The 14,385-nt window shown below is 42.7% G+C and overlaps 1 protein-coding gene across 1 annotated transcript; it reads right to left on the bottom strand.

The window, feature by feature from the left end:
* Nucleotides 1-1,536: 1,536 nt before the first annotated feature.
* Nucleotides 1,537-13,326, bottom strand: LOC309402660 (phthioceranic/hydroxyphthioceranic acid synthase-like; the record flags this gene model as incomplete). Its single annotated transcript, XM_081996521.1, has 6 exons — nucleotides 1,537-7,104; nucleotides 7,379-7,560; nucleotides 7,661-7,864; nucleotides 9,108-9,268; nucleotides 11,038-11,191; nucleotides 13,266-13,326. 6 exons carry the CDS (start codon nucleotides 13,324-13,326, stop codon nucleotides 1,537-1,539), a joined length of 6,330 nt encoding a protein of 2,109 aa, XP_081852647.1.
* Nucleotides 13,327-14,385: the final 1,059 nt, after the last annotated feature.

Genomic DNA, 14,385 nt, shown 5'->3' with positions numbered 1-14,385 from the left:
AACTTTCCCTCCCCTTTGAAGAAAGATGTAAAAAGATACTTAATCTTTTTATTAAATCAACTCTGTGGTTAGTAAACACTTCCAAAGGAAGAATAAGAGTTTCCCTAATAAAGAGCAAATATTTTACAATTCACCTTGTATACTACTCTTGCACTGTTTCATTTCTCTTGGATATATATCCCAGCGATGTTAATGGTGACTCTCCGGAAATACATTATTTTTGTATAATTTGGTGAGAAAATTTGGAAGTATGTCTTTTATATGTAATTTGCTGAGAATATTTAACACTGAATTTTTCTTACAGTATAGGATTAAATAATATGAGCAAGTGCTATAGGAAAAGATGACTCTCAAATGCTGATTTCTGCTTGATCAAAGCCATTTATAACCTCTTCTGTGTAATACAAAGTACTGTTCTCACTCTAGACTAATCTAGAATGATTCGGTTTGAGCTGAAGAAACTAACTCAAGAGGGTCTGTGTTTGAAGCAGTAGTTAAGACCATTGCCTCTTAATGAATTTCAAGTATTCATATAAAGTCACAGGTAATGACTGCATGGATGGAAATTGTATTCTGTGTTTGACCTCAATGCATAGTATTTGCTTGTAAGTTTGCAATAGAAAATGTTTTCTTAAAAGTATGAAAAATTTTTATTATAGTCACATTTGAAACCGAATACAATGCTCTGATTTATTAATCATAATACATTTTAAAGTATGCTAAAATTTCCAGAATTGGATCACTACTACATAACTATCATTAAATATGTCCCTCTGTGGTCTTTGCTTTCAAAAGTGTAGGGTAGGCTTCATTGGAGTAAAATAAGGGTGGGTGTTGTATCACTGCATCCTCAAGACAAAGATAAACTTTAGGTTTTACTTTTTAAACTTTTTTACTATTCTTGTTTATTTGGGCTTTCATAAAAGATGGTTAATTAATAAAGAAAAACAGTTGCTTTACTGTATGCTTTGCAACCGGTAAATTTTTAATATTTTTGCAGACATAAGGAAAAAAATAAGTTTAATTTGTTGAGAAGAAACCTTTGAAATTCACAACGTCTAGAAGTCTTTCAAAAAGACGCCTGTATTTATACACATTCAATAATATTCAAAAAAAGGATAATACATTAAGGACATAAGAATGACAAAAATGGTGATAATCCTATGCTGATTTACATGTACATTCATCATTTCAAAGTGCAAACATACCATTTTCATCAAGATTTTAATATGGCTTAAAAAAATGTAACGTGCATTGAACATACAAATTTACCAAACAAAAATGTATATGTCTTAGCCCACGTATTTCCAGTTTAAAATATTGAAAAATGAAGGTAAAAAATATTGAAAGTAACAAGTCAAACAACTGACTGAAGTTAATACAGCTAGTGCAATGGCAGAAGAACCTGGTGTGGGTTTTTCTGGGCCAACGCAGAGGAGTACATTCAGCATCACCGAGTCTGCAGTAACACATTCTGAGATACTACAAAGACTACAGGTATCTTCAAAGTCACACAGTTCCTGAATGAGGAGACTCCTATAGCCAGCTCCCATTCTCTGCACTTTCAACCACAGCATTTTTTTTCTCAACTATTCCATTTTCATTGCTTGTTTCTTCTAAAACTACTACTAAACTTGACAGAGTTGTGTGAGGATCAAGCAGCTTCAGAAGAGGTATGTCCACCTTTCTCTCTTGAAAGACACGGTTCTGAATTGTCATAGCTGACATAGAGTCTATGCCCAATGATGAAAGTGCTGTATTCATGGTTAGTTCATCTGGGTTCGATCCAGTGAGGTCACTCACCAGCGCGGTGATATAGTCCTCAGATTTGATTAAGGCAGTATCCTGGGCTTGTATTTGAGTTTCCTCAGAGGTTTCAAGCTTGTTCCTGAATTCTTCTGACATAAGTGATATGAAGCGATTTTTCAGCGATGTAACCCGAGAAAAAACATGATTATATAAAATTTGAAGATTTAATTTGGCGACGGCTTGTTGCGGATTATTCATAAGTAAGCTCTTCCTGAGGTACTCATGAATTTCATGCACTTGCAGAATGTCTATGCCCTTGGATCCCAGAACGTTCTGAATATGGTTTTGATTGAGCAGTATGCCAAGGTTCAAAGCACCCCAGTTGATCGATTGGCCTGAAAGGCCACAGTTCCTCCTATAGTGGCAGAAGACATCCAGGAAAGAGTTTGCAGCTGCATAGTTTGCCTGGGTGGAATTTCCCAGAAAGGAAGTAACAGAGGAGTAGCACACAAAGTAGTCAAGCTCCTGGCCTCTGGTAGCCCAATGAAGATTTAGGGTCCCTGCTACTTTTGGGCTCAGCACTTTCTGAAAGTCAGCCAACTTCAGAACTTCAAGACGGCCATCATGTAAAACAACAGCACTTTGAAACACACCTTTGATTGGACTCCCCGCAAAGATGTTCACAATGTTCTGGAAAGCTTTCTCAACACCACTGGTTGAAGTAACATCACACTGCACAAACACTACTTTGCTCCCTTTATACCGCTGCCGCAAAGCTTTCATCTCTTCTTGCTTCTCATTGCTTGGACTTTTCCTAGACAGTATTGCAATACACCCTCCTCCGTTCTCGGCTATGAATTTCACCGTTTCAAAGCCAAGTCCAGTGAGCCCCCCAACTACTATGTAAACAGCATTCTGCCTAAACAACTTCTTCTGGGACTCATACAATGGTATATCTGAAAGTGTGGTGATGTCCTTCTGCCTTCTCAGTACAGCAAGTGGGACAGATGTGCAGGTAAAATAGGGCATCACGGAGTTCATTCTTTCAAAGTTCTCAGTCTGCTGAAAAACAGAACCTGATAGACGTCTAAACTGTTTCATATCCATGGAATCGATCCACGCATGCACAGTCTTTTGCACTTCCTTCAGAGATGCTTTCTGGAAAGTGCTGTTAAGTGTAAGGATATGAAAGCTGATATTTTCATGGTCAATTCCACTGACATTCTGCATACATTCAGACTGTCGATTGCCACACACTATCACCACATCTTTAAGAAAGTACATGTGGGCCAGATCCTCCCGAGACAGTCTATTCACTGGAGGAAGAACAACAAGGGCATTGCATAAGTTTATATACTGGAAATTATCAGGAGTGGGCCTTGCAAGTACTGTTCTCCAACCCATCTCTTCTGCTGCTGCAGAAAGAACATGGCACAAAACTGATGATGGCTCTGTGGAAATAATACCCAATGTTCTGCCGTGTTTCCCCTTGGGTAACCTCTGATTGAAGATTTCCCAAGCAATGATAAAGTATGACACACAAGGGACATTCTGAAAGCATGGGAATTTCTTTACATTGAAACAAACTGTTCCTGGAATCCGAACTCTGGATGATGCAGCAGCTGGATAACATGAAACCACGTGATCTCCCACTTTAACTTTCTTCACATCAGAGCCTATTGCTGTTACTGTGCCACTGAAATCAAGAGCTAAAAGTCCGTGTTTGTCTACTGCTTGTGAATTCCAGTACAGTGTATTACCAAAGTTACAACTAGAAACACTAATGGGAAAATAATCTTCTGAGTGGAGACATATTTTATCCACTTGAATTTCAATGCTCTGTTTGTCAAGCTGAGTAGCAGTGCTGGTGGATAATTCAGCAGACAAGTCTTTTGCTGAGTATGGATCAGAAGTATACAAAGTGAATGTTTCTGACTTCTGGAGAGATCTTACGGGTTGGCTGTAATCTGCATCTACAAAAGGTGTGCGTCTGATTTCAGCCACATAAATTCTTCCTTGGCTGATGAAAACTTCTGGGTAGTCCACACCTTTGTATTTGACAAGAACATCTGCTAGCACTGAGATGTCCAGGGAAGTGGAAGAACTGAGGTCAATCATCTGAAATGTGATTTCTGGAACTTCAACGGCACAAGTTCTAGTCATGCCATACAATGCAAACCCACAGTTAAGGTGGTCTACATTTCTTTCTGTTGTTCTGTAGGTGATAACTCTGACCAAACAGCGGGACGTTTTCTCTCTTAATGCCACAATAACTTGGCGATAGGCTTCACAACACTTTGACAATTGGTCTACCACTTTGCTTGGGAAATCTTCGTTTAACTTTTGAATGCCCCACAGGAACAGAATTTCATCATAATCCTCAACCTCTGCTCTCATTTTATTCTGTGTGTGGCCTTCCAAGAGGGCTTCCCAGTCTTCATACATAACATATCTCGAATCACGATGCAAATGTTTTTTGAGTTGCTCAGATATCCCAAATTTGTCGGCAAACACTAGAACTCTGGGCATAGCCCCCAGATATCCAACCGTCTGTGAAGGGGAGACTTCTTTCCACTTGTTTTCAAACATGAACTCATTGTCTCTGGAAGATGCTTGCTTCATGAAAGTGATGGCAACGCGCTTGAGCTCAGCCAAAACGGAGCCATGTTTGTCCATAAAGCATCCACAGACCTCTAGGCAGTTCCCAATGGATTTGCTTGTTCTCATATATATCATCATTTCTTCCTCCAGCGGTCGGAGCACCACCAGGCTGCCTATCCCTGAAGGAAAGCCTGCTCTGGATGGGAACGTCCTTGAGGTCATGACAGCGGTCATCTGCAGAAAACAGTCGAGCAGCACTGGATGGATACAGTAGTCGTACATCTCTCTGACAGTCTCCTTGTTCACCTTTATGCTTGTTATAGCTTCCTTTAGTTCCTGGCAATAATGCACATCACTGAGCTGCCTGAATATGGAGCCATACTGAAAGCCAACCAGAGACAGTGCTTCATACACCTCCTCTCTGCTAACCACTGACCGGCATCTTTGATAGATGTCTTGGAAGGAGATGGTGCTTTCTTCCACCACAGCTTCAGGCCCCTTTGTAACTTGGCCTGCAGCATAAACTGCGTTGGAGGAAGAGAGTATCTCAAAGGCGGTCACTGCTTTTTGCGGACTCAGCTTGATACTCAAGACTTGGGAACTCTGTGGTGTGAGAACACACGGCGCAGAGAAACTGATACTCATCTGGCAAGCACTCAGAGGCACTTTAGGTCTTGAGCTGCTCATCACAGAGGCCAGCCCAAGCTCCACATAAAAAGCGCCAGGGACTAAAGCCACACCATTGTTCTTGTGCTCATATAAGTACGACGTCGTGTCCTGTGAGAGCAGGCAGCCAAACTCCACGTTGTCACTGTTTATGCCATAAATCAAAGGATGACTAGAGCTGACGCCTCTTTGGTTTGCTTGTTGATGGATATCCAGGCAGGCCATGAGTTTTTTGCGATCAAATTGATACCGCGGAATGGCCACTGGAACACTTTGGTACCCACTATAAAAGTGCTGCCAGTTGGGATTATATCCCAGTTCAAACAGATTTCCTACCAGGGTGAAGAGTGTCTGATACTCTGCATCAGTTTGCAAAGAAGAGAACACCCTTGTGCCTTTTCCTAGAGTTTCCTTTATGCTTCGCTGCAATGCTCGGTGAGGGCTTATTTCCACAAACACCACATTTTCCCTGTCTCTGGCTGCACTTTTGATGGCTTGAGCAAAAGCAACAGGCTCACGAGTATGCTGGGCCCAGAATTTGCCCTGAGCAAAGTCCTTTCCAGAAGCAGCCACCCCAGTCAGTGTTGAAATCACTTCAATTTCCCCCTCCTGTTTTGCTAAAGGCTCTATGCTCTCTTCCAACTCCCCAAGTATCATATCCATGCTGGGGCTGTGGTACGCCGCTGGGACGTTTAAAACATGAAGAAAGATGTTTCTCTGGCTGAAAGCTTGAGCTAAATCTCTCTGGACAGCATCCACAGAGTCTGGATGCCCAGACAAGGTGCAGGAAACTGGGCTGTTGAAAGCTGCAATGCACACCTTTCCCGAGTAGGGATGCAGACGTTCAGCAACCTCTTGAACAGGGACGTTTCCAACCACCAACATTCTGCCGCGGGCAGTCTTTGCTTGCAGCCGGCTCCGGTGATAAATCACTTTGACTGCATCTGCCAGGGAAAGGTACCCAGCAAAATGCGAAGCAGCAACTTCCCCTACTGAGTGGCCAATAGCAGCGACTGCTTTAATGCCCCAGTATTTCAGAAGGGAAGCTAAGGCAACCTGCAGGGTAAAAAGCAAGGGCTGGGAAAGCTCTGGGTTCAACAAGTCCTTTGGGCTATGACCTCTTGTTGGCAGGAGGCTGATGGCAGCGTGTTTCTGGAAAAGCCCTTCTATTTCCTTACACTTCTCTCTGAACACTGGCTCTGAGCTCAGCAGTGCCTCACCGAACTCCTGCAGCGTCACACCGTTGCCACAGAACACAAACACCAGCTCTGGTTCCACCTTTGACATGGCAAGCTCAGTGCTCGCTGCCGACATAACCTCTTGCTGCAAGTGTTGGAGCGAATTTGTGACAAATGCTTTTCGGTACCTGTAGCTGGCATGGCTTCTTCTGCAGGCAGACGTATAGGCCAGGCTTGGGAGAGTTATGGAGTTTCTTGTGCTCAGCTGGTCAGCTGTATCGGCCATTGTCATCTGAAGGGACTTACTTGAGGCTGCTGACAGCAGAACCAATTCAAGGGGCCTCTTAAAGGCAGGAAGAGGCTCTAGCTGCTTAATCTGCCTAACTACAACGTGAGCATTGGTTCCTCCAAATCCAAAGCAGTTGATGCCAGCTACTCTTCCATACTCACTGGATTCTTCCCAGGGCTCTACAGTTGTGGGAATCGCAAGGTTTAATTTCTCTGCATCGATGCTGCTCATCTCCTTCGAGTAATGCAAGGATGGAACAATCTTCCCGTGATGCATCATCAGAAGCACTTTGATTAACCCTGCTGCTCCAGCAGCTGATTCAGTGTGGCCAATATTTCCTTTCACTGAACCAATTTTCAGAGTGGAAACTTGTGGAGACCTGTTTTTACAAATGACACTACCTAGGCTTTCAGCTTCAGTAGGATCTCCAGCAGCAGTTCCCGTACCATGTGCTTCAATGTACTGCACAACTGAGGGATCAACATGAGTTTCATAAATGCTGCGCAGTAGCTTCTCCTGCTCTATTTGAGACGGTCTTGTGATTGGAGTCATGGACCTGCCGTTCTGATTTACTGCACTGATGTTTATAACACCCCAGATTTTGCTGTAGTCTTCCTTCGCCTGTTTCATAAAAAGGTTCAATTATCTTTAATGATCTCAGGCTTTCTCTGTATATGAGAAAACAAAACGAAACAACAAAACCAAGAGCAAGCAGAGTATAATACTAACTTTTAAATGCGTGACGTGCATAAATGCTTAATGCTTAAGAAATGCTTTATTAATCTAAAGCTTGAACAGGAGAAGATTTTCTGGAAAAGCACTTCTTAGAGACGAAGATACAAAATTCAGGTAAAGGAACCAGTCTTATTTTAGGCTGCTTCACAAGCAATCTTACCTTTTTCAGGGGTTTGAGGAAAACAACACCACAGCCTTCTCCCCTTCCATAGCCATCTGCCTTTTTGGAGAAGGGTTTGCTTATTCCCTCTGGAGAGATCATTTTTGCTTTACTGAGAGATACAAAGGTGCGGGGATCTATTATGCAGTTCACTCCACCACAGATTGCTGCCTCACAATCTCCTGTACAACAGAAACATACTCGTGTTGACACGTCCAGGGTGACAGACAGAAACAGTAGCAATCCTAATTTCACTGTCCAGCATCTCTTCAGTCCCATTACCTGATTTAATTGCTCGCAAAGCACAGTGCAGAGCAAAAAGAAAAGATGAACATGCGGTGTCAATAGCCAGTGATGGTCCAGTCAGATTAAATGTGAATGAGACCCTGTTAGCAGCAATGCTCATTGCTGTTCCAGTACCGTCATAATGATTTATTTCACTCACTGCTCTGCTTGTGACGACTTCATAGTCTCGGTTCATAAGACCTGTAGAAATGTCAAATACGTGTCACGTTAACCCCAGCAAACGGAAGGAAGGTAGAGCTCTAAACCTGATAGCATGTTTTGGTTTCCATTTTAATAGTAAACTACATAGCATCAGTGCTCGTACGGTGAAACTCGGCTTCAATGCAAGTCAAAGACAAAACTCCCAGCAATTCCTCTGGACCCAACTGACTTACACAAACACGCACAACACTTGAAATTTCTACCTGCATGGTAAGTGACAGGCCTTTCCTGATGGCTTAGCCCATTGTGTGATGCAGTTACACTCTCTGTAGCCTCTGTAGCCTGCATAGACCCCTGTATCTCAGTTTGAGACTGGTTATTTTGGTTTTGTGATGGGAATAGATGTTAAGAAGTTACAATGAGTCCAGCTGGGATACGCATGTACAAGACATTAGCTTCAGTTCCTCAGAGGTACCAAGTTGAAGGTCACATCGTAAGCTACATAAAATGTTTTTTATTTCTCTTGGGTTTGCTCACAGCGTTCCGGTAAGACAGAAATAGAGAAGACCAACAGGGACTGTGAGAGGAGTTGTGTCCTCTTTCTGAGAATACAGATGCTTGAAATACAGTGGATCCCCAACTCCACAGGCATGTGTGGGAAATGCACTACATCTCTTCAGAGAGCAAGGAAGAGACTCCTCTGTGAAAGAAGAGCATGTTTCCGACTAAAAGTTAATCTGAAGAGTTTGCCCCTATAGCTACAGCAGCCTAAGTATCCCAGAAAACTCCTCTCAAAAGAGACACAGATTACACCAGCAAAAACGGGCTGTTATTCTAGGTCCTTGACAAAATAAGCAGTTGGACAAGTGCACCTTGGTAGCATACTAATAGCTTCGTGAGGATTTCTGCTGGTTTAAAAGCATCTTAACCCCCACAACACCTCAACCAATGCTATACTGGAAAACAGTATACTGGAAAAAAGTGTAGGCCTGGCTTGAGAGTATCATTCCTGGGAAGGGTTGCGTTGGGGAGGCAGTTTAACTGTTTCCTGCTTCAACTTAAGTGCCTGAAGACACTAAGAAGAGCACCTAAAATAGGTATGTGAATTATACAGCGAGCTTCTCGGGTAGCCTAGTAATCCTTAGAAAAAGTAACCAGTAGTGTCATAGCACAGGAGCCTTAAGTTCTCCAGTGCTAGATGCGTATGTAAAGTTTATGAAGGAGTGCGCCAACCTCTGTCAGGTTCAAACAGACCTTCTTCACCATCAAATTTTCATCTTACCAATAAAAACACCTGTTTTGGTGCCACTGACAGCTTCTACAGGGACTCCTGCATCCTCCAGGGCTTTGTAGGTGCATTCTATCAGTAACTTCTGTTGTGGATCCATGCGTTCAGCTTCCATATTATTAATCCCAAACAGGTGGTTGTCAAATGAATTAAACCTAAAATACACAGACCAGAAAACGGTACAATAGATATACAATATGCATTTACTTCTCAACTCAAAGTACACATTTTTTGCCATTTCATGAAAAGCAAAGCAGTATGTGGTCACAGTTCCCATTTATGCAATTCAGAAGAAAATGTTTATAGGCCAAGGATGTTTTATGTTCCACCACAAAGTATGTATTTTTATCAACAGTTCCGCATTTTGGAGTTATGAGCCCACTCCTAGAAATTTTTATTCACACAGTTATCCCACTACTACCAACAGGACTCCTCAGATTATGAAAATTTGCAGAATGAGACTGCCTCTGCTGTAATGTGGTCTTAGCCAACAAGTTTTAAACAAATATTGTCTTCTAAATTATTTTAAGGCAATATGGGCCAACAGCTTTATAATTTAAAAATAGTAAGTAGAGGATCAGCTCAGATGCTTCCAAGAGGTGCATCTGAACTTACTTAATCGTAAGTTCAAAATACATTGTGTGTGTGTTTATCTTTAAAACAATCTTCAAAGTAGGCCCACACTTACAAAAGACCAAACCCAGGCTTGATCTTGTATTCCAAGATCAGATTTGCACAGCCTTCTATCATTTCTTGATTTCAGTGGAGAATTCAGTATCTAACACGGGACTAATCACTGAAGTAATTCTGGGTCCTACAACTCAAACCTGCTAAGTATTCTTCACAGGAGGCAACAAGATTACTTCTGTGCATGTTAACTTCTTGCTTGAATAAAGGTCTACAGCAGGAGCATTTAAGATGAAGGCGGAATTAAAATAAGATGCTTATGTTGATCTTACTGTTATTTGCTGTTCTTCACATTAGTCTTACCGCCCTCACAGATGTACCCATATCTCTGCAATAATTTGACATGAGACATGAGGACACGAGTGAAGGGATGCATACCGTAGTTTGCTCCTCCAGGATTTCTCTTGACACTAGTATCGTTACCGGATACTTAACATATATAACCCCTCGGTATTATGGAGGAGGAACTCAGAATAAAGGAAAAGTTTCTCTGTTTAAGACATGACAGTATGAGCCCAGAGAAAAGAAAGATTATTATGAAATTATGAATAGTTCAGGTTTACAAGCAAGCATAACACAGAAATTAAGCATAAATTCCCCTTCTTGACTATCGAGCGAAAACAGACTTCCTTACTTTGTCTCTAAATTGTCACACCTACACGTGAATTAGATCTACTTGTTGCCACAAGCACAGGATTAGGTCCTGCAGTCCAGCAAAGCTGGCTAACTTTCAGGCTGAAACTGGAGGAGACTTTCCAGGCAGTTCTTACAGCCCAGAGTCCATGCTCTGCCACCTTCCTCCACAGTCCATAGTACTATAGACCGTATGAATTTTTTGGCAGGCTGGAGCCCACCTCAGATCCAGTATATACCCCTCATGCATAATGCACATGTTCTTCTGTATACCCAAAATGCAGGCACCGCCATCACATGACATGTGACATCTCAACACAGGGTGGGGATGTACATACATGTTTGATTAGATAATGAAAGGTCATAGGTGTTCCCAGCCACGTGCATATGTGCTTAACACGACCTGCAACTAGATTTGCTCATTGATGTCACACACCAGGAATTCCTGCAGTTCAACAACTGCATGTTCATCGTGTGAGAGAAAAGAAAGCTGGTTCCCAGGACCCGTTTATAAGCTCTCCCTGTGCCTTGCAACCTCTGAAAGGCTGGACTAAGTGCTAAGTTAGTCTAAGTACAAAGAAAATCAGGGGTACCACAGACTCACTCGTTGAGAAGAGCAGCTCGCGTTGTACATATTTTTCCTGGCTTGTTATCATCTGGATCATACCACTCTTTGGCATTAAATCTCTCGGGGGGAATTTCTACTGTGCAGTTTTTGCCTTCCTCCAGGACTTTCCAGAAATTGTCAATTCCATCACCTGTTGTACAAAGGTTTTAAAGTGGATTAAATTGTGTGCTCCTCTTGCCCATGTAGACTCAGAAAGGCACGCTCAGTTACAAGGAACTCCCGTGAATAAGTCTAGGCTGCTCAAGTAGAATCACCAGAGAGAGAAATGAACATTCTTTGGTGAGAGGAAAATGGAAAGGCATGACTGATCCTTTGCTGCTTGCCTAAAAGCAAAGGAACCCCACAAAATCCTTAACCTTCTGCCGTCACCATTTCCCTGCCACATCTCACTTCATCTACTGTATACAGGCATCAAGTCCTCGATGACCACACGGCTATGATGAGGTCTTTCTGTTTCTGTCTCTGTCTCTGTCTCTGGACAGCACCATTCCTCAGGCAGCTCCACTGGCAGCAAAAGGTCATCTCTGGACATTAGCTCTTTGAAGACAGACTGAGCTTACAAATTCCAGGAAAATGCCAGAGGCATTATCCTTTGTCCCTAACACTAAGAGGGCATCTAAATCAAACGTAGGAGGATGTGTATATTCAATGCTGACAGAGCCCAACACCTCGCTACTGGATTGTGAGGGACCCTCTCCTTGCTGGTTGAGACCCAGAGCTCTGGCTCAAGGCACTGAGGAGATGTCTAGGTCCTCTTCTTACCCTGAAACCAGCTAACATGGCATCCACACAGTGGCCCACACGTCTCCTCCTCACAGCTTCCACTTGCCCCAACATACATAGTAGTGGGGCACCCATACTCACTCTGGAAGCAGTCCCTTGCAGGTGCTGACCTGTGCCATGCCCAAGCACTCACCAGGAGAGCTCTAACTGAGGTGGGCCAGCGCTGGGCTGGGGACTGTGCTGGCAGTCAGTAACAGTGATCACAGGACAGCATTCCCATCTAAGCCATTCCATGGTTAGTCCGTCAACATAGGCATGGCGAGGTAATTAAGAACAACGTTTCTGAAGAGAGTCCCTTTACTGGCATGTCTGGACCAACAAACGACTTGCAACAAATTAGTATTTAAGGCGTGGGCAAGAGACTGCTGCCACATATTTACTAGCACTTTACTACAGGCAGAACCATTCATGTTTGCTTAGTTAGCTATGGACCACATGGTTATCGCTCTGCCACATATCTCTCTTGAATCTTGGACAAAATGAAGCCAGGAACTGAAACGTGGTGAGGGCAAGAAAGAAAACAAAGAAAGGAAGAGACTAGCATGGTCACCTTTGGGGCTGAACACCAACTTGCAAGGACAGAACTGTATCAAACTCCCTGGATTATTTCTGGATTTTTTAAATCTGTATCTCTCTAATGTACAGGGTATGAACAGATTGACAGCAGCAGCATAAGCCTAGAAATCTCTCACAGCTATCTAAACATCTCCACCCATCTAATCTCAGTCAACCATCTCATCTCAGAATATAAAGTCAACCGTCACTTTCACAGGGCCTAATTGTAATTAAGATTGTAAATATGAGAATACTGTAATACAGACTGCGGTCTTTTAATATGGTAGGCAATATCAGTTCTTTACTGAAGTCAGCTTCCCATCATGTACAAGAGGCAATATTTAGGTGCGTATTTGTAAGAGGTAGGATCTGACTAGAGACAGAGCTGTGTTTATCTAACTCTGCTCTCTTCTGGGACCTTTCAAAGTGAATACTGTAATAAAGCAAGAAGCTTTCTTTTACTAAGAGCCAACCTATTCATACTACAGGCAGAGCTGGTGATATTGACAGGCCCTTCGTCTGGCCTGTCCCTATGGATGCAGAGTCCTGCATCAATGAACAATAATCCAGCCAATGGACGTGCAGTAACTCAATTCACCCCACACCCATCCAGTTCATCTGTATGAGTTTCATGTGTGCAGCACAATGCCCTGACCACAGCCAGCACTGCAGGTCTGTCTGTCAGTGGACAAATTTGAAGTTTTCACCACAGCGTGACCTTTTAAAAAGATCCTACAAGTTGCAAAGCAATGAATTCTGCAAGGGTATGGGATGAACGTGTTATTTTCCTCCACGTCAACATTAATGAGTGAATGTGCTTTTCAATGTTCACTCAGCAGCCTGCTTTGCTTTTACGCCAAACTTACCTCCAGGAAAGTTGCATCCTATTCCCACAATAGCAACTTCATCTCCAGTCTCCATCTTCATCTCCTGGGCTGCACAAACACAGGTGTAAGTGTCAGCCAGCTCAAACAATTACACATTTATCATTAAACAAATATTAGGTTAAAAGGTGAACTTCCCACAAACACACATGCTTGTTCAATGCTTGATTAATCTTGAATGATCTGGTTTTGGTTGTGATGAGAAATGACACTCCCCACAGGTGACCAGAGCTGCACAGTATTTTTCTTGTTGTCTCTACTTTGAGAGGAAAATCCCTGACTAATTCCCCAGACTCCCTCATTCGCAGACACTTCCTTTTTACTGTTAACCTCTGCTACTCCTGCCCCCAGCTGATCTGCTCTTGAGCCTCTCCCTAGTTCAGTCCTGCTCCACTTCTTGCATATGGAAGTGAACTGTGCATTGACCAAGGCACACTTTCAGCTCTATCATCTCTATCCTATTCATAAAGCAGATCTCCCAAACAGACTCTGCAAATTACCAGTTAAAAGCAGACTGCGTAAGCAGGCAACAGACAATCAAGTAGCTGAAGGAACAAAAGATGCGTCTTCCACACGCTGGAAAAGTGCCTGGAAAGAAAGACCTTATTCAGAGCTCTGCTTTGCTGGATCCTGAGGCTGCTTAGCTTTTGTCTAAATCAGCTTCCTCTGTAGTCAGAGGTTCACCCCCACAGTCCACACTCAAAGCCACAAAAAGCTACAAGATCTCGGTCTTCCTGACAATGTGCAGTCTCCAGGTAGCCCTACAAAAGCCATATGAATGGCCTTGCAGATCATTTGCAGCTTCACAAGGAAAGATTTTTGCTGTGAAGCAACTCAAAATAAAATGTGATTTTTTTTCTAAAAAATTAGATGGCAAAATAAATTTGTTCAGGGCAAAATTAATTACCTCAGCATAGAATTTAAAGCTGATTTTTTTTCCTTAATTCTGGGAAGAGAACTTGTGAGATACAAAACAGTTCAATTAATTAGAACTCCCTAGGATGCCCACCTCAGCACCCTTCAGGCCTCCTGGATTTGCTTCAACCCACAAAGAGGAGACAATTCATGTTGAAAGGGATTTTTGGGGATTCTTGGCAGTGGT

This window comes from Phaethon aethereus, assembly GCF_964289735.1.
Source record: "Phaethon aethereus genome assembly, chromosome: 2".
In the NCBI taxonomy this organism is placed as follows: Eukaryota; Metazoa; Chordata; class Aves; order Phaethontiformes; family Phaethontidae; genus Phaethon; species Phaethon aethereus.
The sequence above is the reverse complement of the archived record's forward strand: the minus strand, read 5'-3'. Positions and strand labels throughout refer to the sequence as shown.